This window comes from Acartia tonsa, chromosome 1, assembly GCF_053477335.1.
Source record: "Acartia tonsa isolate MP-2025a chromosome 1, ASM5347733v1, whole genome shotgun sequence".
Taxonomy (NCBI): Eukaryota; Metazoa; Arthropoda; class Copepoda; order Calanoida; family Acartiidae; genus Acartia; species Acartia tonsa.
In genome coordinates, this window is record NC_137260.1 from 39,112,269 (window position 1) to 39,133,887 (window position 21,619).

The following is a 21,619-nucleotide window of genomic DNA, read 5'->3' on the forward strand; positions in this document are numbered from 1 at the left end:
TATATTTAGAAAAAGAACATCTATCCAAACCCCTGCCTCAATAAAAGAATACCAACTACAAGTTTCAGGTTTAAAGTAACAAAATGAAAGTTTACTCCAATTTTTTAATTTTTTAATAAGATTACCTAATAATATCTACTATGTAATTAAAATGAATACATTTCATTAAACATGTCTTCAAAAATTTCGTGACCATAACTTTTAATAGGCTTATGTGTAATTAATATTCTATAAAAATTAATCATTCAAACTTTCTAGCTTTATATCATTAAAAAAGTAGTACAATTGAAAGTTTTATTTTTTTCTTAGGAACAATTTTTAACTTCCCACCACCCCCCCCCCCCCACAAAAAAAAAATTAAATAAGAAATCAGTTCATTCTCAATCCTGGGGTAAAGTCTCCAGGGTTTTGGCTGCCGAGCCTAGATTAGGTTTGTTTCTGTCTCGAGTTTAAACTCTGTGTAACATCATCAGCTATAGTAAGTTTTCTTATTTGTTTTTCTTTCCAATAAAATCAGTGACATGGTATCCTTTGAAAAATATGAATATGAAAATTCAAGTTATTAGGACATTACTTTGAAATGAACATAATTTTTGTGTGATATCGACAAAGCATTTGATGAAGAGAATCAGAGTGCAGGGGCGTCCAAGTTTTTTTATTTGGGGGGGGGGGGGGGGGGGTAACAAATTTTTAAGGGGTGGGTAATTTTGCAATTTTTTTTTTGACCTACCCCAAAATTTTTACCCCGGGGGTAAAATTTGCTTGGGGGGGGGGGGGTAATTTAATAATGTAGAAAGGTACCTACCTAATTATGAAATGCGCGCGAAGCGCGTCAAAATTTTTTTGTTAGGGATTATTTATTTATTTATTTTGGGGGGTAAATAACCCTTCCTAAATGGTTAAGGGTGCCTACGTAATTTATCACATAATTTATTTCCGAAGAAAAATCAATAATTCTTTGGACAAAAAATAGAATTAAGAAAACAAGAATGAAAAAGTCCATGCTTATTATATAAATCTCAAAACACAGAGCTTATATAAGTAGGCATTGAAAAGCATTATTTTGATATGTAGGTTTTTAGTAGCGAAGAAAGCTGATATTTTAGTGAAGATTTCTATAACATTTGCGCATCTAATCTATAACTTGTTTGCCTGTCTGTCTGTCGGTCATGCTTAGAAAATTTAAAAGTTATATTTTAAGGTCTCGCATATTCTCTTTTTATCTTTGTTATGAGAACTGAACATCTGCAGCTCTATGACTCACTTTATCTGTTGTCCATTCCATATTTTTTTGGGCTTCGCTACTCCTTGTTTTCGGGGTTAATTTAATGTATAAAATTTTTAATCTTGTAGACGTCACAAAAACAGATTAAATAAGAATTATATAAAAGCTTCGTTTTTACAGAATGTACAGAATGAATTTAGGGAAAGCTAGTGTTTTATTCATCATTAAAATTTTCCACTACTATTTTACGTTGAGATGAAAATGTCAATGTTTATTTTTTTGGCATTGCATGAAATAATTTGTAGTGAAGCGTAAACCAAAACAAAAGAATGCTGGAGAAGAAAGCCAAAAATAATTAATGATATCTGTAATGGGTTTATCTCTGGCTAATAATCGACTAATGAATTGAAAATTATAATACCATGAATAAAATCAATTAAGAATTGTAGAAACTCTTTCATTTTATTTGTTTTGTTTTCTAGGAAAACGGGAATAAATGTCACCACTTTTGACCTTCCTATTCTATTGACGTTATAGTAGAGGGACAGAGAAAGGTAAGGGGGAAAGAAACCCCCTAAAAAAGAGATGGGGTAATGGTATAGAGTATTTTCTGACTTCAATATAATAGGTAGGCCAAAAGCAGTGACATTTATCCCCATTTTGCTAGGGCACTAAACACAGCTACAATTTTTCATTTTAACATCCGCATAGATAAATTAACATAGATAAATAACTATTCCAATATAAAACCTCTGTGAATAGATTAGTTCAATTACTTTTTAAATAACTAGCGGCTACGCCCCTAGAAGCCTCTAGGGGCACTTAATGTAGGAGGGGGAAAAGTCAACCTCATCCCATTTTAAATTTGAAATTTAAAAGAGTCAAAAAAATATTTTTTGGGGGGGAAGGGGGATGAAGACACCCTCCCCAAAATAGTTTAAAACCTTCCCAGGACATATAAGAAGCTTCACTGTAAAGGAGAACAATATCGGTTCAGTGGTTAGCGAGATCCTTCGGGACAGACAAAAAACGCTTACTACTTTATATAATAGGATAAAGCTGTAGCTGACATTATTGATAAAATAGGACACATGTTGAAATGATAACTGTTAAAAATAATAATGGTTTTCTGATATAATGTTATTATTAAGGAAGATATTAAGTTAATTATGGTCTAATCTTTCTTTCTTCCTCATATCTTATTTGACCAGTAACAGACAAAAACAAACAATTTAAAGATAAAATTGATCTTTGATATGGATAATTGCATCTTATAATAGTGTGGTTTATGAAAGTCTCACTAATATAATATAGATGATATTCTATAATTGATACTTACACATTTTGAATATATTGTTACTTTTAAACCATAAATATATAGAAATAACCATCTTGGGTGCAACTATTTTAAAAGGATACAATAATAGCAGATATGGAACGGCAGGAAATTAGCCTAAAACCATACCCAGCTTATTTATAATAATAGTAAAGCATAAAACATCCACGGACATATAAGAAACTTCACTGTAAAGGTAAACCATATTGGTTCAGCGGTTAGCAAGATCCTTCGCTATAGGCAAAAAATCTACTACTTTATATAAAAGGATAGGCTGTCTGCCGTATTATATGAATAAGACTTTTATGTGCTACACTATATTAGTTTAATCTAAACAGACTTTCATATAAGCAATTAGATTAGATATATTAAGACGCAAGTAGCGCACGCACGTGCACAACTGTGTATGATTACTTCCTCTTTCAAAAGTTCCCACAAATAATTGTTGTCCGGCTATTTTCAGATGTTTTTCTTTTGACCTTTGTCATTTATTCTAGACTTAATGCACTAGATATGGATATAGAATACATGGATATATTGACAGGGGAAAATTTTTCGTCAATTTTGGTTTCCAAATTGGTCCTGATTTATTGATCAGTTAGTTTATCCGATAGGATAGGGTAAAGGGATTTGATTGGGAATATCGTTATTTTATCCATCTGGAAGAAGTATCACTTTATTGGAATACATGATAATCTGGTGCAACATCCAAGTAGTTGCATATCGAATGCACTTGAGATGAGTGTTATATGTAAACAAAAATATTACAGAAACTTCTTTATATTTAAATCAATTGCATAGTGATATTTTAAAAATAAAAAAGAAATTGTGAGTTAAAAAACCAAGGAATTAAAATCGTAAATCTTTACTTCTTAAGCTTTCGTACTTTTGAACACAATCGTTCTTTTTATGCTTCACTCAAGGTTGACTAAATTATACCATTTTGCAAAGTAAAATTATCTAAGAAAATATATTGTATTTTCTGCATAAATATCTCAATTAATTATCTATTACCTAATTGAGGGAATTAAAATGATTAGTTTTTAAAAAATAATAAAATTTTCAGATCAAAATGTTGAAGTTGTCAGTAATAATCGGAATCACAGGTAAGAAAACTTATTTTTTTTATGGAAAAAAATGTTGAAGTCTTACAAATCGATATATAAGTACTTTGACATATTGACAGGGGGATATTTTTTGGCCATTGAGGTTACTAGTAAGGACCTCATTTATTGGCCAAGTTCGTTCTTCCATTAGGCAAAGGAGGGGATGGGGTAAAGGGGGTGGATAGGGGGGATCGTTTTTTTAGCCAGCTAGAAGTATCACTTTATTGGAGTACATGAAAATCTGGTACATCCACGTAATTAATTAATTATATATCGATTGTCTCACAATTTTACATTAATTCATTCGGTCAGTAAGAGAAAGAAAAATTGCATCTGATTAAATCTCATTTCCCGATAGCGTTACGGACTAACAGGTGGACATACTTACATAATGTATTATAGAGTAGCTTCGCTACAAAATAGGGTATAAAAAAGAACTAATATTAAGTAAGTTCAAATTAAGTACAAAATTATAGCTTATTATAGTAAAATAATTTAGCAGAAAATCACCAATATGAAGCCACAAACCAAAAATTTGGTTTCATTTGCAATAAAACCAATATAAAGCAATAATTTTTGCAAACCCAACCACGAAGTTTAAAAATATAGAAAGGGTAAAATTTTAAGAGTATTATCGTAACCACAAATATGAAATATAGAATATTCATTAAAACAGTAAAATCATTCAAGAATAACCAGAATAAGATTTATAAAAATTATACAATGTCAGTTATTTTTGCATAATAAGACATTGCGGTTTAGTATTGTAGCCACTTTGCAAATAATCCCAAACTTTTATCATATCATTGTTGTTCAATGCTAATTTTGCTTTTATCAGATTGACATATAAGAAAATATGTAGCTCTTAAATAAATATTGATCTTTTCACGTTCGTTTACTTAACTTAAATTTAAATCGAAAATACTATAGAAACTAGATGTATTAAAACTGCTTGATAAAAAAAATGATAAAATAAAGAAATACCTCCAAAAAAACTATGTTGGCAGTATTCTTCAAAGATCCTTGCAAGCACAGAAACCAATGTATCCAATATAACCTAACCTAGCCTAAGGTAAAATACAAACACACAAAAACACCCCCTACGCTTAGTATTTCCATTTTATTTCAAAATAAGGGGGGCACTTTTAGGGGAACCGATAGGTATTTTTTAGTTTTCTTAGTCTTTTTATATATTTTTTTAGATTTTATGTTTTTATTATCTATACATTACAAAAAAAACAGTTATTTATTTATTTTCTTTACTAAAACAGCTATAAATTGAATGCTATCACATTAAAGCAAACCAATTGTCATCATTGTCTTTATTTGTTGGATAACTAGGCGTGTAAATAATTATATTTGGGAAGAAGGAACTGAAATAGAAATAATTAAACGTTGCACCATCTGGTCTAGATTGTAGAAATACACTGTATATTGAAGTGTACAGGACAGGAGCCCCATGATTTAGTTTGGAAACAAGGATAGCAATATTCATTAGAGTGAGGTTAACAATAACTTACATAAAGGGATACATGAAGATAAATAAATAGCCCTCAAAACGTGTGTGCCAAATTCTCTCTTTATTGGGAGGAAGAAATTATTTTTACTTAGATAAATGAATGTGCAAAAACTTACTAAGTAGATTGGTTGTTATATTTAGAAGAGCTTTTGCTGGTGTAGCCAGTTTTAGGTTGAAAAGCTATAGCTCTTAAGTTTTGTCTAATTTGACATAATATCTACACAGTTAAAAAAAAAGAAAAAAATAGTATTCATTATGCAAAATTTTAAATAGATAATAAATCAGATTTTAGAATATTTTCCGCAGAAGGACTAATATTACATGAAGGACATGCCAAACATTTTAAAAGTCTCGCTTTTGAAATGTGCTTTTTACGGGAAGACAGTGTATGAATCGCCCAGGGTCACTTGTTAACATGATAAACACATGATGGGTGCCAAATAAAATATCCGGAAAAGATTTGGATACATTGCCAATAACATAATATAATAGTATTATTAACTTGTTAGGTAAGCATTGCTTACTTAATACTTAACTAGGATGAAATTCACCATAAAATCATAGCTCATATGATAATAAATTTGCTGAATTGTTAAGCTTAAACAAACCTTGAAGTGTGTAAACGTATATTTATACCTACTAGATATAATGTTGTTTAGGATTTTAAAAAGGCATAAAGACTATCGTATTCTAAGCAACTGTAATATTATAGTTTGATCAATCAAATTCTAACAAAAATATTTTTATGTAATATTCTAAAATTGAATGTATGGACTTTTGCATTGAGTATTTTTTTATTGAGTTACTTTGTGATCCAAATCTCTAGAAATCATTAAAAAGTTTAAAACATTTATATCCATTTCTGAAACATGTTAGTTATACCTTATAAGGAGTGACTTAAAGTAAAGTCTCGCTCTTTATTAAGCATTTCAAATTTGATAACAAATTAAGTCAAACCAACTCCTGTAGTGATTTTTGTACAAAGATAATACACTGTGTAATTATTTAATAATTGATATCAATTAAATTTAATAATACATCTATTCTTTTCCTTTAACTTATTACCAAGATTATTTAATAATTCTGGATATAATTAATTGCATTACAACAATGCATCCTTTAAGATAAATAAATACGATGGTTTCTTTAAAATACAAGAAATGCAATAATATTTGTTAAAATCTTTTTAGTTATCAATTAATTTTTAAATTAATGATTTCAGTATTTGTTATTTTTTTTCGAAACAATAACAGAAGATAAGATGTTTCATATTAAAATATGATAAAATTAATTTATACCTTTCATGTATATTTTATATTGTATTTTGATTAAAGAATTTTAATTTGATAATGCTTTTATGAAAACAAAGATTAAGCAATTATACACAAATATACCATACAAAGTTATATCATTACTTAGCTATCATTTTTATTAGATTGACTTAAAATATTATTCTTAATGTAAATAAATTTAACTTTCAATCAAGCATCCAAAAAAGCATACATGATCACTGTTATAAGTTTTTAAAAATATTATTTTATAGATACTTAAGGATCTTATTATAACCTTTGTTTGCATTTTAAGTTTATTACATAACTTAATAAAAAGAAATATTTTTAGCCATGCTATTTGTATATTACATAAACAAGTACTCACTACTCATGCAGTTATCTATTCAGGAAGAAATGGTATATGACACTTGGAAATTATTGTTTTGCATGGTCATTAGTTAGTTTTACAATTTTTTCCCTAAATTTTTAGCAACTATAGCACGTCTGGTAAATTTAGGTAAAGAAAAAAATAATATACAAAAACATTTTTGAAGTAACACATCCCTTTTAATTCTTGTTTTTATGATATTGCTGGATAAGTGGGAAACCAATCATCCAATAAATTGATTGAGTTCCTTCATTAGAGAGAGATAGATAGATAGATAGATATAGAGAGAGAAAGAGAGAGAGAGAGAGATAGAGAGAGAGAGAGAGAGAGAGAGAGAGAGAGAGAGAGAGAGAGAGAGAGAGAGAGAGAGAGAGAGAGAGAGAGAGAGAGAGAGAGAGAGACAGAGAGAGAGAGAGAGTACATTAATACTTTGTTGTGATCACTTTAAATATAAATGTTCATTCCCATATAAACAACCCCTTAAATAGTGGATGTAAATATTCATTTATTTCCCTGGTATCTCATTTATATCCCTGGTATGATTTTAGAAGATTTTTAATTTTTTTTGGAAGATTTTATAATTTTTATTAATTACTAAAAGAAAGAAAAATTATACCAGGGAAATAAATGAAATTTAAAAACCAAAATTAAACCACATTTTACTAGCATAAAAATGAGTTTTTTGTTTAAATGAGAATGATATTCCTGTCCAGTTTTTTGTTTAGGAATGAATATTTCTTACCCTCGTGAATAAATGATGACCTATCGGTCCATCATTTATTCCCTCGGGTAAGAAATATTCATTCCTAAACAAAAAACTGGACAGGAATACCCCATTTGTTTTTTGTTGTTGTTTTCAAGGAGTTTGTACTAAAAGCCAAATACTAATTACATCTGATCTCATTTTCTCATCGCTACCATGATAGTTTTAATCAATCTCCTTCAAAAATTGTTACCTTCTCTATAGGTCTTTCTATGTGTTAAAATCATCGTTATTCTTAACATTTGAAACCTAAGCAAATAAAAAGATAGAAATAGTGATAAGTGTAATAATATAAAAACACTACAGAAAATTGCATTGCTTGACTTGGAATGGAAAAAAATTCCAAAATTTTGAGTCTTAGTTAAAACTTTAGCGCTTGCGACTGCCGAGCCCTGCTTACTTATTTGCCTGCTTGAATACAGAACCCTGGTGGATATAAACAGACTAGATTTGGCTCGATATAACTATCTCCCTATTGGCTAGTTTTCTATATGTATATCTATCTATTTCTCAATAAATCTATTTTACTCACCCGGCATTACTATCTAAAAGAAAGTAAATATTTAATAATTTAAATGATTTTAAAAAGATTTTTTAAATTATATTTTTTTCTTTACATTACCATCACCAAAGGGTTAATAATGATGATTACAATTTTAGTTTAATATTTGAACACACAAAATGTCGCCACAATCGAATTCTTTTAAAACAGAGTTTTCTTAAATTTATTATATTATGAATTAAAATTTTCTTTTTTATTATTAGAAATTAAATACATCAATATAAGGTAAATAGCAACATGAAATTAAAAAAAGAAATTTATTTTTAATAAAGTAAAATAATGGGTCTTATCGTTCTGGGCAATGAGAGTTTATTATGGATTATTGGAGCACTATGAGTTTTAAACAAATATTCCTTGGAAAACTTGAGCTTGTTTATAGACATTTATTTCCTATATAGATCTGACATGGATCTTGAAGCAATTAAGCAGGCCGTTTTGTACATGTTAAAAATTGGAAGATTTCATTAAATAAAAGTTATCGCAAATATACTTAGTAAATAATGATGATTATTATTAACACAGATCTATTTGTCTTGTCATTGTGTGCGCTCCCTCCGCATGTTAATCTTTATGAATCTTCTATTTTATTGATATTAGGCTTTTCATTAACTTACTTTGTCAGTCATTTTAATTTTGGTTTTTCTGGCGAATGAAACCCTTCAATTTTTTGTTCCAGAAAAAAAGAAAGAAAAAAAAGTTGGGGGCGGAAGGAGAAGTCCAATCCTCATTTTTTATTTTGTTTTAAAAAATTGGGGAACGGCGATTTCTCTTGTGGGGGGTGGTGGTACTCTCCCCTAAAATAGTTGTCAACCTTACCAGGACCTATAAGAAGCTACATTGAAAAGGAGAACCATATCAGTTCAGCGGTTACAGAGATCCTTCTTTACAGACATACACAATACACATATTGTGTTATTTTAAATAAGGATTTGAGATGATGGGGGGGGGGGGGGGTGGGGAATGATATTCTTGATATATAATTTTGTATTCCCTTTTCATCGAAAAAAAGATGAATTTAATATTTCCATTTTTAAAAAAAACTAAAGAAATACCTAGAGGATATTTTTCTTGAAATAATAGAATAATCAAATTTGGCTTCAATGCCAACAAATAGTGTCCTCCTTGTTCATTGATAGGCGTGATAGATTGATGGATCTAAGTAAACAAAAGTGAATTAAGACCATGTAAATTCTTTTTTTTAATGACTGTCAGTTGTTCAATTATGGAGACTATAATTTGTTGTTGGAACAGTTATGTCAAGTATCCATGACAGTAGACCATGCCAATTAGCTAATCAAATTTGAATTTTCTAATTTACTTAAAAATAATAATTATCTTCATCAAGAGTGTGCAAAAACTTCTTTTTATTTTGATGCTTGCAACAAACTTTTAGTGCAGTTAGGGAAAACAACAAAAGATTCTTTATGGCCTAGAAATAAATTCTTATCATACTAGTTGTCAGGGAGGACTAAGCCTGATACTTGTAAATCAACCTCGTGACATCAATAGTTTTATTAGAGAGATGCCTTTCCCCATAAACTGGCACGACTCACAACACATGCATATTTAGAACTTTTCCGTAACGCATCCGCCCGATGTAGGGATCTAATATTAGACTATCAAAGCTAAAAGCGATTCCTGCTATGTCAGGTGTTTGATTTAAATAATTAGAATAGGGTAATTACCTTAGCCCAAAGAGGCATAACTTATTACATTGCACAGTAATGACTTGCAGACAAAGGGTGGGTTGACTAAGGGTCGTTTGACAATATCATCATACACATCGTTGAGAAATATTTGGTTCAAAGGTACACCAAATTAAGATCTTGTGATGTATCCCGTCCTCTACACCTCAAGCTATACAGACAAAAGTCGTGAATTCCAAGAGTAGGGTGTCTGATGGGTGTCACTTCCATTGCTAACCAAAACGTTGTCACAGAAATCTAGAATCAGAAAGCTGGTAATTGTTAGAGTTACTTTGAGGGTGCATATTAACTACCATTGGGATTTTTTACATGTGAATTAAGCACTGTAGACATAAAAATGAATAACATTTTTAACGAAAATAATGAAAAATCACTTGAGGTAAAATAAGTTACGTACTGAAAATTAATAAATAACGAATCATAATAATTAACAAATCAAACAAACAAATAACTAAACCAAGTCCTTTTAAATATTTACCAATATCATAGAGAAAGGCAAAGTAAATTAAACACTAATCATATTTTACAATAAAAAGTCTATTTGCAATTTGTTTGTATGTTGTTGAAAAATCATCTACAAATGGACAAATGTCCTTGTTTTGATATTGTTGATGTGACCGCATGAGACAACATGAAATGTTGCTACTCTAATGATTGAACCACTAGGAAGTCCTCGCCAAAATTAGCAGAGAGAGAGAGGGAGAGAGAAAGAGAGGGAGAAAGAGAGAGAGAAAAAGAGAGAGAGATTGTATTAAAATAAATTTTTTCCTAGAACAGCTGCATTATATTGCATCTTTCCCTGTCTTTTGATCATCAGCAAAACTTTTTTAGAATTTGATCTAATCTTTCATTTATGAGCAGTGCCTAGACTAAGAATGAATCTTTCTTTTGTCGTCATACTATTGACGTCACAAATGGAAAATGTACCTGTTGCAATAACTGAACGAACTGTGAAAATACGTTGTCCTAATGACAGGCGCACTTGGGAACTATACTGATCTAAAATCTCCTGTAATTAAACGTTATTTGTGTCTTTTGATTTTGCTTGAGATAGACATCATTGGAAGAGATGGGTTCAATGTCCAATATAAGTCAATCTTATAATTATGATCATATTTTTATAACAATACTTCTTTCTTGCTTTTTTATTTTACTTGCTGTTGCATCCTATTCCATCCTAAGTCTTAATATAAAAATTAAGTACTCTAAAACCATTCTAAGATATACATATGTTATGCCTCCATAAAATTATTTCAATATCTTAATCGACAGACAAAAAATTAATACTTTATATAATAAGATTTTTATATTAATTTATCTCACATTGGTTTCTGCACTACTTTTGGGTTGTTTTTTCCTTGTAGAGTTGTTAATTCCGTATGATTGTAAGATTTTTTGTGCTTTTAATTTGACCATCTGGGATAGAAATAAAGTGGCCAGTTAGTTTTAGGGCACGATTTAGTTTATAATAAAGATATTAAATCAAATTAGCCAATAAAGTTATTAACAATTAGATTGGGTACAATAGCTATAAACATAAAAAAAAATGTATCTTGTTGAGGTTTGTTTACCGTAATTTTGCTTCTACAATAATGGGCAGTTCAAAATATTAAATTCTACTTTACATTTATATAACTTTTAAAATAGATCAATCTATTACTAGGTTATTATATTATGAACATGGAATTACTTTCAATTCGTGCGTTTCAGTAATACCAAATCTCAAAATTAGAATCACTTTACATTTCTTTCTTTAACCAAGAATTAGTTGATTATCGCATTGTATTATAGACAGCTTTCGACGGACAGTAATTCAAAGATTAATAAAAAAAAATTTGGCCCCAAGGGGCTGAATATCCGTGCCAAGTATAGCTCTGTAGTTTACCTGAAAGGAACTGCTATATACTCTGAATAATGGAAATTTTTAACGAATAGTTTGGGTTTCAGAAGGAAGGTATACCCACAAAACTACCCATAGTTTACATCCCAAAAAACATGTTTATGCGTTTTTTCCGTCAACAATTATAAAAAATGACAACAATTTCTAGTAAAAATAAATTGTTGAATCAAGGCCCATTATTGTTGCTATCTTTTTTCTTAGAGGAAAAGTAACTTTAACGACAAGAAAAAAGAAGTCGTATATTTTGACCAATAAAACTGATAAAGATTCGTTCTTTTTAGAGCAAATCTTTTCCATAATTGGGGTTAGTCCATCTTTAACAGATAGCTCTTATCGTTAATTTAAGCATGATAGAATTGGCTTTTAACAGTATTGTGTATTTAAGCAATTTTTCAACAATTCTATATACAATGTTGTTTCGACTTATAAATTATTATTCTGCTAATTAAGAACTGACACTCTGCAAGTATTCACGTTTTATAAAAGAAAATTCTACAGCAAAAAAAATGCATTTCCTGTTTTTTTTGTATCAATGACAATTAACAATAACTGAAATGACCTCTACTTCAGAAGCCAGAGGCACAAAGAAATGAGATTTTAAATTGTGTGTTCGAGCTTGTGTGTGTGTGTGTGTGTGTGTTTGTGTTAAGTCTAAATCTTTAACAATACACTTTCCCATGAGGACCTTTTCAAATCAGGATTGCAAGATTTATTATATTAAGATTATTTCATTCTTAAATAATTTTTGTTGGCTTCCTATTTCCTTTCTTAAAAGCTGCATTTATTAAGCTTTTTGTATCAAGTTTTTGTATTGATAGCATATGGTAAATTAATGCTTTTTATAATGAGTTTATGACACGTATAGATCTCATGATAATACTCTTTTATATATCATTTTATTTTATCCTTAAGAAAGGTTTCTCAACTGAAAATAATTGACTAAAAATATTTGTGCTATTTATTCATAAAACATAGATCATTTTTTCATCATTTGTATTTATCTGTTGAATGTATATCTGTCAAAGATGTAGTTAAACTGCCTATGAATTTTTCCGTACCTTTGCCATTTTCAATCGATTTTGCTTGAAGCACTAAAAAAAACATTTTCCAGACGTTATATTGGGTTTGTATGTCCTTCGAAGGAAGTACATAAATTTGTTTTCCCTAATGAAGGCATAAGTTGTTTAAATAAATGAATTATTTTTTTCTCAATTTTGTCGAAATACATTAATAGATGAAAAACACAGAGTATATCTTTAACAAAATTAGATTTATAATATAAGCTAAATATATATTTATTACTTTTTTTGTGTGTAAAATAAAAAGTATGACTTTGTCAAATTTCCAGTAGTGAGTAATTATCCAGATAATTGCTTAATTTTGTACAAAAATTAGCTTCTTTATCATCGTATCATTCTAATTTTAGTAAGAATTTTTATTTATGGATGTTTTAACATTAAAATTTATATACAAAGGTTTTTTATTAATGTTTTAAACATTTCAACTAAGATTTGATTCCTCAGTTTGAAACTTTCTACAAGCAAAAACGATTGTTAATTAAGGCATTCAATAATTGTTTGTTCGATTTCAACTTTGTAGAAGAGTCTTCTTCTTCTTGTAGCTACTCCATATTATAGCCATTTTGACACAATAGGGGAGGTAGGCTGTGCTAAAATTCCGCAAACTTAAAAACAGTAGTAGAATGATAATATTCACTAAACATCTATGTGTATTCCTTATTTAATAGAACTATAGACAACAAATTCAGTGAATATTATCGTTCTAATACTGTTTTTAAGCCTTAAAACTCACACCTTTACGGATTTTTAGCACAACATACCTCCCCCTTTATCATGATTTTTTAATGGGATATAAGTATCATATTGATAGAACTTTTGAAATGGGTCAAACCCATGAAAATAAGGCACATTTTTACGACCATTGAATTCCTATTGTGTCTTATATTAATTATGAATTATAACTTATTTAGCTTTGCTTTAATGAATGATGTAATAATTGTTTTAATAAGTCTATATTTTTTTTAAGGGCATAAATATAAATTATATTTGATAAAACATAACTGTTTTTTTATATGATGTTCAGTTCAATTAACAGTTTTACAATCAAATTATTATTACATATTTATTTATTATTAGCATGATTAGATTGGAGAAAAAGGGGGAGTTGGAGATGCTAAGGGGGGGGGGGGGGGGTTGTATTAATTGTGGTTTAGATAACAGATATGCTATAAATATTCACAGCATGAAAGAAAATATTTTAGCATATTTTGGTTTTTAACTCTCATAACTTTGAAGGTTGGTTGGTCAATTTGACAAAGATTTTGGGATTTTGCGTGAGAATTTTATAAATGCAGTTATTACTAATAAATTTTTATTAATTTGATTCCAACACCTATCAAATAAATGCAAAAATTCTACTGCAAAAAAGCAGAAATTAAACCTACAAAGAAAATTTGATTTGTATAGAAAATTAAAAATTGTATTGTGTTACAAATACAATGCGTGGCCTTTTAGTTTCCACCAATTTGTTTTGTGTCGCATTCGACTTCATTTTGGTATAGCTTTTATATTGTATGCAGCGAAGCGTCTCCACAATACAATTATATTATAAGCACTTGACATATCAAAGCCACAAAAAAATTCGAGTCACTTGGGTAATCTAAAAAATATTTTCAAATTAATGAAGAATAGTAAAAATAAGCCATCAAGAAAGTACTATAAGCACTAATGTATTTATTTCTACAATGCAAGTGGTCATTGTTGTCCTTGTTTTTTAATTATGAAAAATTGACGAAATTTTTTTGTTCAGGTTTGTTGTCATCCTTGATGCTGACATCACTTGGTTCTCCATCACCAAAATCAAGAACAAGTACGATTTTATACATTTTAGTCTGCCTTTCTTTCTAATAGTGCAGCTACTCTAAAAGTCTTAATTGTTGGTCTTTTTCTGTTTTCTAAATGTAAAGATGAGTTTCCTATTATGAAATAATTAGAAATTGATTGCATTTTTTTCTAAGATCAAACAATCGTGTTAAAAAAATATTTTATTGTTTAAAAAGCTTTGCTACTTTTTCTTACAGCTAATCAATTTTAAATAGTACAACTTATATTTTTTATTATTGATGAATAATCTAATTTTTATGTCAATTATTATTATAATCTTATTTGTTTAAGTTATCTTCTTTGCCTGTCAGTAGGTCTTCAGTAGTTATATCTATACTAGTGCATGATCTTTTCAAAAAAATTAAGTAATTATATATCTATTTAATTGTTTAGAGTTACATTTGATAATATACTTGACAAGAAGAAAAATAATAATTTTTATGTAGAAATTACAATTTTGTTTTTTTTTAGATAGCTGCAAAGTTTGCATGGTTCAACTTTGTTAAGTTATTTTAATTTATAATTTTATTGCATGTGTTTAAGCTTAACTTTTTCTGATAGGGAAGATGTTCCATATTAATAAACTGAGGTATATAAATAATTAATATTAAAAAGTTATTAATTAAGTTTAAAAATAGTTTCATTAAACACAAATCTGAGACTTTTAGACATTGTAAATATTAAAAACAACACAAAAACAAAAATGCTCCCTCCAAGTGTGATTTTGACAAAAAGACAACAACTATAGCCAAGACATGCCCCCCATACACCCCCCCCCCCCCCGTATATAAAATTTGGAAAGTAATTGCCCCCCTGGAATGTAAAATTACTGCTGGAAGGTGGTGGATCCGCGTTCTCAAATATCTATTCAGCAATCTCATCAGCTATTTCAAAGTAAGTTTTGATTCATTTCTTAAAACAATTTTAGCAATAAAATTAAATAAAGACCACATGACAACATCCCTTAAAGCGAAGCACTAAATTGAGACGGTGGGAAAAACAAACATTAAACAATGTTGAGTATGTTTTAAATAAACGTACGGACTTTCTGGTGATGATTATAGGGTTGCTACGCTTTATAAATCGTACCTTATTGTTACAGACATTATCATGCAAAGTTTGAAATCGATAACTACAAAACAATTTAGTCCGATTTAATATTTATTGGCTGTTTTCAATAAAAAAAAATCAATATGTAATTCATTATCATGGTTAAATATTATATTACACGATAAAAATTTAATTTTTTAAGAGAGAAAAAAGTTTATTATAATCTTATGTTATTTTAACTCTGGGTATAATTATTTAAATATGAAAAAAATTTAATTTCTATTTAACAAATTTGATTTCTCTTTTGTTTAGTAAATTGTCAACATTTTCTGACAGCCTGCTCCCATCAGATGAACCATTGATAGAGAGAAGAGATGTGGGGGAGAACCTTGAGTTCAGGTCACCCTCGCCAGGTACATATTTCATTTTTTTTGAGGTTCACCTTATGGGAGCATCCCCAACCTGGCAACTATCCTAAATGAGATATTTATTATTTTATGGCAGGTTGATGATGTTAAACTATTAAATACTTTCCCTTGAAGTGTCTATCGAGCACTAACCCCCTCTCCCTTATTTTAAATTTTCTTTTAAAAAAGGGTTGGTTGTGGTTTTATGTGCTCAACTAAGTACTTTGAGGGAAACCGCTAATTATCGCAATATTTGCTCTAGGTTTTTACGACAAGCTATCTGTAGCCATGGACAGGTCTGGATTTCAGGCTCCTTCTAATTTAGAGGTAATTACACAGGTATCCACAGTTACTCGTTTTAACAGTTTCTTCGTCCTTAGACAAAAAATAAGTCAGTTTTATCCAAATGTAGGTTTTTAAATAAGTTTTTACTGAAGATATCCAGTTCCATTTTATTTTTTATTATTTTTATATATTTTTGCTAGAAATGAAAAGTTCTTCTCATTCTTCCTATTAATGTTAATAATAAAAGTCTACAAAAAAACCTATTTTCAATTTTTAGGCCAGTCTTGGTCCGATAAAACGTAGTCCTCAGTTATCCTTTCCAGGTTTGGCATTTTTTCATTCTTATAATCGCATTAATTTCCGCTGGATACAAACCAGTTATAAACAGTATGTATTTTAAGAGTTTGACCATGAAACCACTCTCTGGTAACTGTCCATAAAGCCATTCTAAAATTTATAAAACTTCAGAGAATTTTAGATGATTTTTAAAATCAGTTTTATATATTAATTATTAAATAAAAAAAAGTATATATGAAATTAATACTTTAATCATTTTAGATTCAGATTACAATATAAATAAGGGAAATACAAGGTAATGCAATTTCTTCAAAAAAATTTAACTTCTAAACTTAATTCTAAACCAAACTAATTTTAATCATAATTTTCAAAAATTTTATTAGGTACTTATTTTATAAAAGCTTAACGTTGTAGGGAATCAATGGATATTATTTTTCCTTCTGAATTGTCAGATCATAATATTATTGAGAACCCTAAAAGGTATCTTTTATCCTTTTTACTCATAAATAAGTATGTTAACTAATATTTATTGTTAAACAATTATAATATTTGGAATTCCTTGGAAGGATCTGCAACATAGAATAATTTATGTGTTGAATATGGCTTCTTCTCATGGCATGAAATAAACAGAATTCAAAATACATGAAAAATATTCAAACTTTTTTCAGGGACACAACCAGATTAAAGGGAAGATTGGTTGCTACTAAGAAATTAAATGTAAGTTAATTTAATATCATTACAGTTTGTAAGCTTATTCTACAAGTCGGTCTCTCTGTAATTTTGACATGTTTTACATTTTTCTTTTAGACATACTCCTTTTTCCTTCCAATTTTTAAAAATTTACGTTTAATTAAATTGGAGTATCTTAACTTTATATTATCAAAATAATCTCAAAATTATTTAGGAAATGACCAGAGAAGAAGCAATTCAGGCTTTAAATTCATTATTAGACTCTCCCATGGTAAGTAAAAAACTTAAAAATAATCAAATGATAGAAAAAGTCTTTTTGTTCCAATTACTACTTAATTAAAAATTTTCCATTTTTAAGCTTTTTCCACTATTATCTTTACACTTCTTATGACTTTGTTGATTTTATGCGCAACATCACATTGCCGACTTTTAAACAAGAAAGATTTAATTCTTAGAGGCATACCAGATAATTTAAGATTAACCTTAACAGCGAAACTAACACTTAATTATCAGGGAAGCAAATTATTAGAAAAGGCTGCAAGACAAGCAGCTCTACAAGAAAAGAAACAAGAGGAGGAAGAACAATTTCAATTAAGGTAAAAACTTTGCTTACCAATCCCTAAATTCAATCATTTCATGATGACCCGATATTGGGAGGGAACATTCAACTATAAATGATACTAGTTACTAGAGTTTTATGAATACGTTCACTAGAAAGCTTAAAGGTTTTATAAACCAGCAGTCTTTTTCGCCAATGACTTATCTACATATTAATTCACTTTAGGGTGTACAATAAATTATCACCTTTTGTCAGAATCCTTAAAAGCGTTGAGGGACAGTAAAATAAAATTATAATGTCCACTCCCTAAATATTTCTAAACAAAATAGGAATGATAAATAAACTTACATAAAGCAGCGAAAAATCTATTCTACATCAAAAAAGCTAGATGTCTCATCTACTACCCTTACTTTTTTTTATTAAGTGAATCTGGAATCTCATCACGGGCAGCTGGTTCTACCAGGTTTTCATTACATAGGAGTATTTAAATCTAAAATTTTTATTTTTTAAAAATTTGATATTGATAGCGTTTGTTTTCTTTTACTGTTTTTATAATTTAGGACAGTTACAGCGGCTCCCATCATCCTGTCATCAACAGCCGAAGCCATCCGGCTGATCCAACCCATCCAATTCATTGCCTCCAGTCCTTCCTCCATCCCCTTGTCCTCACCTAGACCTAGGAACTTTCCAACTCCTACTCCTAAAAGACTTTCTTCTCCTAATAGACAAAAGACCTCTTCCTTTAATTCTCTAATTTCCTCTGGCGGCCCACAACCAAGGAAACATGCAATATAAGGATCAATTAGAACAATTATGATAAGATGGACAATTCATGAAGAGTATTTAAAAAGTTTTGATACTTATCCCAAAACATAATTACTTGATACTTGAGTTTCAAAAATCATGATGATTTTTTGTTGATATTCTGGCTAATACTGCCATAAAACGCTCTATCTAATTTTAAAAAAAAATGGTTTGAAAAGCAGTAATAAGAATGAAAATTCTTTAAATCTTCTTTGTGAATGTTCCACTTGAATATTATGAAACTAAAAAGACTCAAAAAAAAATTTACAACGAATTATGTAGTGTGAATCATTTAGAGTTTACAAGAAATTAATTTAGAAAACTTTACGGTCATCTTAAAGACATTGTAAAATAAAACTACCAGTATATTATAATGTACATTAGATTATAATTTCTTTGCTTTATGGTTTTAGGATGGTTGTGGTCTTTATCTTGTTTATTATTATTTCTTTTCCAATTTTTTTTCCTTTAGATGATATTTGTTCAAACTTCTGAAAGGGTGGTATTTTACAGTACTTGTCATAGATTATATAACTTTTAATTTAGTTTTAAATGTTCCAGGTAACTCGCCCAAAATCTTATTGAATTGTGTTGCATGTTTCCTAATCCACGATGCACTCGTATTGATCTAGGTTAGGGAAGCAGCAGCCACCAGCTCTCACTTTTGTTGACAACGGCCTTGTCGCTGTTTTAGGTCGTCAGGTTGCTGGCAAACCCGTGGAAGGATTTCCCAATGGCCTGCCAGCACTTACACCTCTGGGAGTTAGACTCACCATTGAAAACATGTTGGGTAAGAATTCATTATTCTAATTAGATTGTGTATGATTTGATTAATTTGAGTAAGGGCCTTTGAGAAGCTACCCTGTACAGAAAAACCATATCGTTTCAGTGGTTTTGCGAGATCCTTAGGTAAACACTGACACAGATCCTGTTACTTTATTATAAGGATAGCTTAAGTGTAAACTGGTCAAGATATTAATTACCCTCCTACTCTTATTTATTTTTACCCGATTAAATTTGTAATAGCACTGACCTCTAAAATTAAGGCCCTGACGGTGAAATTATCATGAACCCCATCCCTGGTGTGGCCGGAGTGGACTACCCTGTTTACAACTCTGTACCTGACACTGGATTCCAATGTAGCTCACAGGATTATCCAGGCATTTTCGCTGACACTGGGTCTGACTGCCAGGTACACAGAATAACATTGAAGCTCCTATAACACTGGAGTAATCACGTCAGTCATGCATATTTAGTCAAATTTATTTTAAACTATTATTGGATATAACGTGTCCTATCTTCCACCTCATTTACCCTTTCCCTTCCCTCCTATTGGATGAACGAACAAACCGAGTTCCATGTTAGCAAGCTAAATTGATGACAATTTTCCCCCTGTCGTAATATCAACGTATATTCTACATCCATTAATAAGCTTGTCTAACCACAATCAAAACATGACATAATTCTGTCTTGTCTTAGGTATGATAAGGTCCCTTGTTATTGTATCAAAAGTATTGAATTAATTATCCAAAAAGGCAATTTCGTTAACCATTCTAAGAATAATATTCGAATTTTTCTCAAAATATCTTATCATCATTGAAATTATCAGTCCCAAATATCAATAGCTGAATTGTTAAAACCTTATCTTATCTAAAAGCTTGTTTTTTACTTTAACTTTGTTTATTATAGGCTTTCTACATGTGTCAGCCTAACGGTGAATCCACCGCCTTCCTGTGCCCCAACGGCACCATGTTCAACCAGCAATACTTTGTCTGTGACTGGTGGTACAACCTTGACTGTGCCCAGCAGCCCAACTTCTACAACCTGAACATTCTGGTTTATGACACCCCCGAGAACGAGGGCAAGAAGTGCACAACATTGTTTTGTCAAGACGATTAGATTACCTGTAATTTAATAATGCAATATTATATCAGTACATGTACCATTATCATTTTTAACCCATAAAACATTCAATGTCCATATCCTGAAGAGCAATTAGTATGTTCTTGTTTAATATTATAGAGCTTTACAATGGGGTTAGAACTTAGTAGCCTCATGACTCCCCCCACTTAGTATATTTAGGATTTTTGAAACAAAGTATTTCTTAGCAAATTATTTAAATAAAATATTTTGTTTTAAAAACCTGCGAATCTTGCACATTACCTGAAATAGCTAGTCCTACAGATCAAAAATAATTATTTTTGGTAATAGTGAATTAAAAATGTTTATTTTTGATCAAATTTTCTAGTCTTTGTAATATAATTGTATCCATTAATAGTCCTCTCTCATGTTTCTCATTTTTGTAATTAAAATTTTCGGCATTAAAGCAACTAGGGCATTTAATTAAAATTGTGATTACATTATTTTGTTGTCGTTTCTCAAAATTATTTTTAATAAAGTGGACTTACATATCTTCTTGCTCAATAAATAAAATATTAAGTAACTAGTAAAGAAAAACCAGGAAAGCTTTTAAAAAGAAAAATCCTAACCGGTATATGTTGTGTGTACTCTTGACTCTTGAAAAAAAGAAAAATACCGAGCCTTTAAAAAGTATTTTTGATCAAATAAACCTACTACCTACGTTACGGCTCTCATGTAAAATATGAAAGTTGCAATTATTTGAAAGATATTTCACAATATCATGGACTATTAATTATCGCATCGCTTTTAACAACTTTTCGCGGATAGTAATTTGTAGAATTTTAGAATTAATTCCAGTTTTGTAAACAAACATTAACCGGTTTCGAAGTCAGACTGAAAATGCTATAAAACGATTCTGGTTTTCCTAGTTACTGAAACAAATATCTAACCTTTTTCTAGCAGATAAACAAAAAAGCCATGGCTTTAA

General features: G+C 29.6%; 1 protein-coding gene across 2 annotated transcripts; it reads left to right on the top strand.

The window, feature by feature from the left end:
• The first annotated feature begins 3,631 nt into the window (after positions 1 to 3,631).
• LOC145319189 (uncharacterized) lies at positions 3,632 to 21,182 on the top strand. Of its 2 annotated transcripts, none has more exons than XM_080161137.1 (16): positions 3,632 to 3,667; positions 14,606 to 14,665; positions 15,519 to 15,573; positions 16,042 to 16,142; positions 16,399 to 16,475; positions 16,699 to 16,744; positions 16,980 to 17,013; positions 17,133 to 17,198; positions 17,387 to 17,435; positions 17,623 to 17,679; positions 17,922 to 18,004; positions 18,392 to 18,430; positions 18,528 to 18,744; positions 19,402 to 19,561; positions 19,818 to 19,963; positions 20,461 to 21,182. In XM_080161137.1, the coding sequence occupies exons 1-16, from the start codon at positions 3,634 to 3,636 to the stop codon at positions 20,668 to 20,670; spliced, it is 1,434 nt and encodes a 477-aa protein (XP_080017263.1). In that variant the 5' UTR covers positions 3,632 to 3,633; the 3' UTR covers positions 20,671 to 21,182. The 2 variants fall into 2 exon arrangements, with proteins under 2 accessions (XP_080017263.1, XP_080017270.1); XM_080161144.1 differs by having other exon boundaries at positions 16,399 to 16,463.
• Positions 21,183 to 21,619: the final 437 nt, after the last annotated feature.

What these genes read in the sequence shown, in the direction of transcription:
- LOC145319189 (XM_080161137.1), top strand. Translation starts at nt 3,634, where the DNA reads ATGTTGAAGTTGTCAGTAATAATCGGAATCACAG. An exon ending in ATCACCAAAATCAAGAACAA is followed by an intron (nt 14,666 to 15,518) that starts GTACGATTTTAT and finishes TACTGCTGGAAG; the next exon opens with GTGGTGGATCCGCGTTCTCA. An exon ending in TCCTCAGTTATCCTTTCCAG is followed by an intron (nt 16,745 to 16,979) that starts GTTTGGCATTTT and finishes TAATCATTTTAG; the next exon opens with ATTCAGATTACAATATAAAT.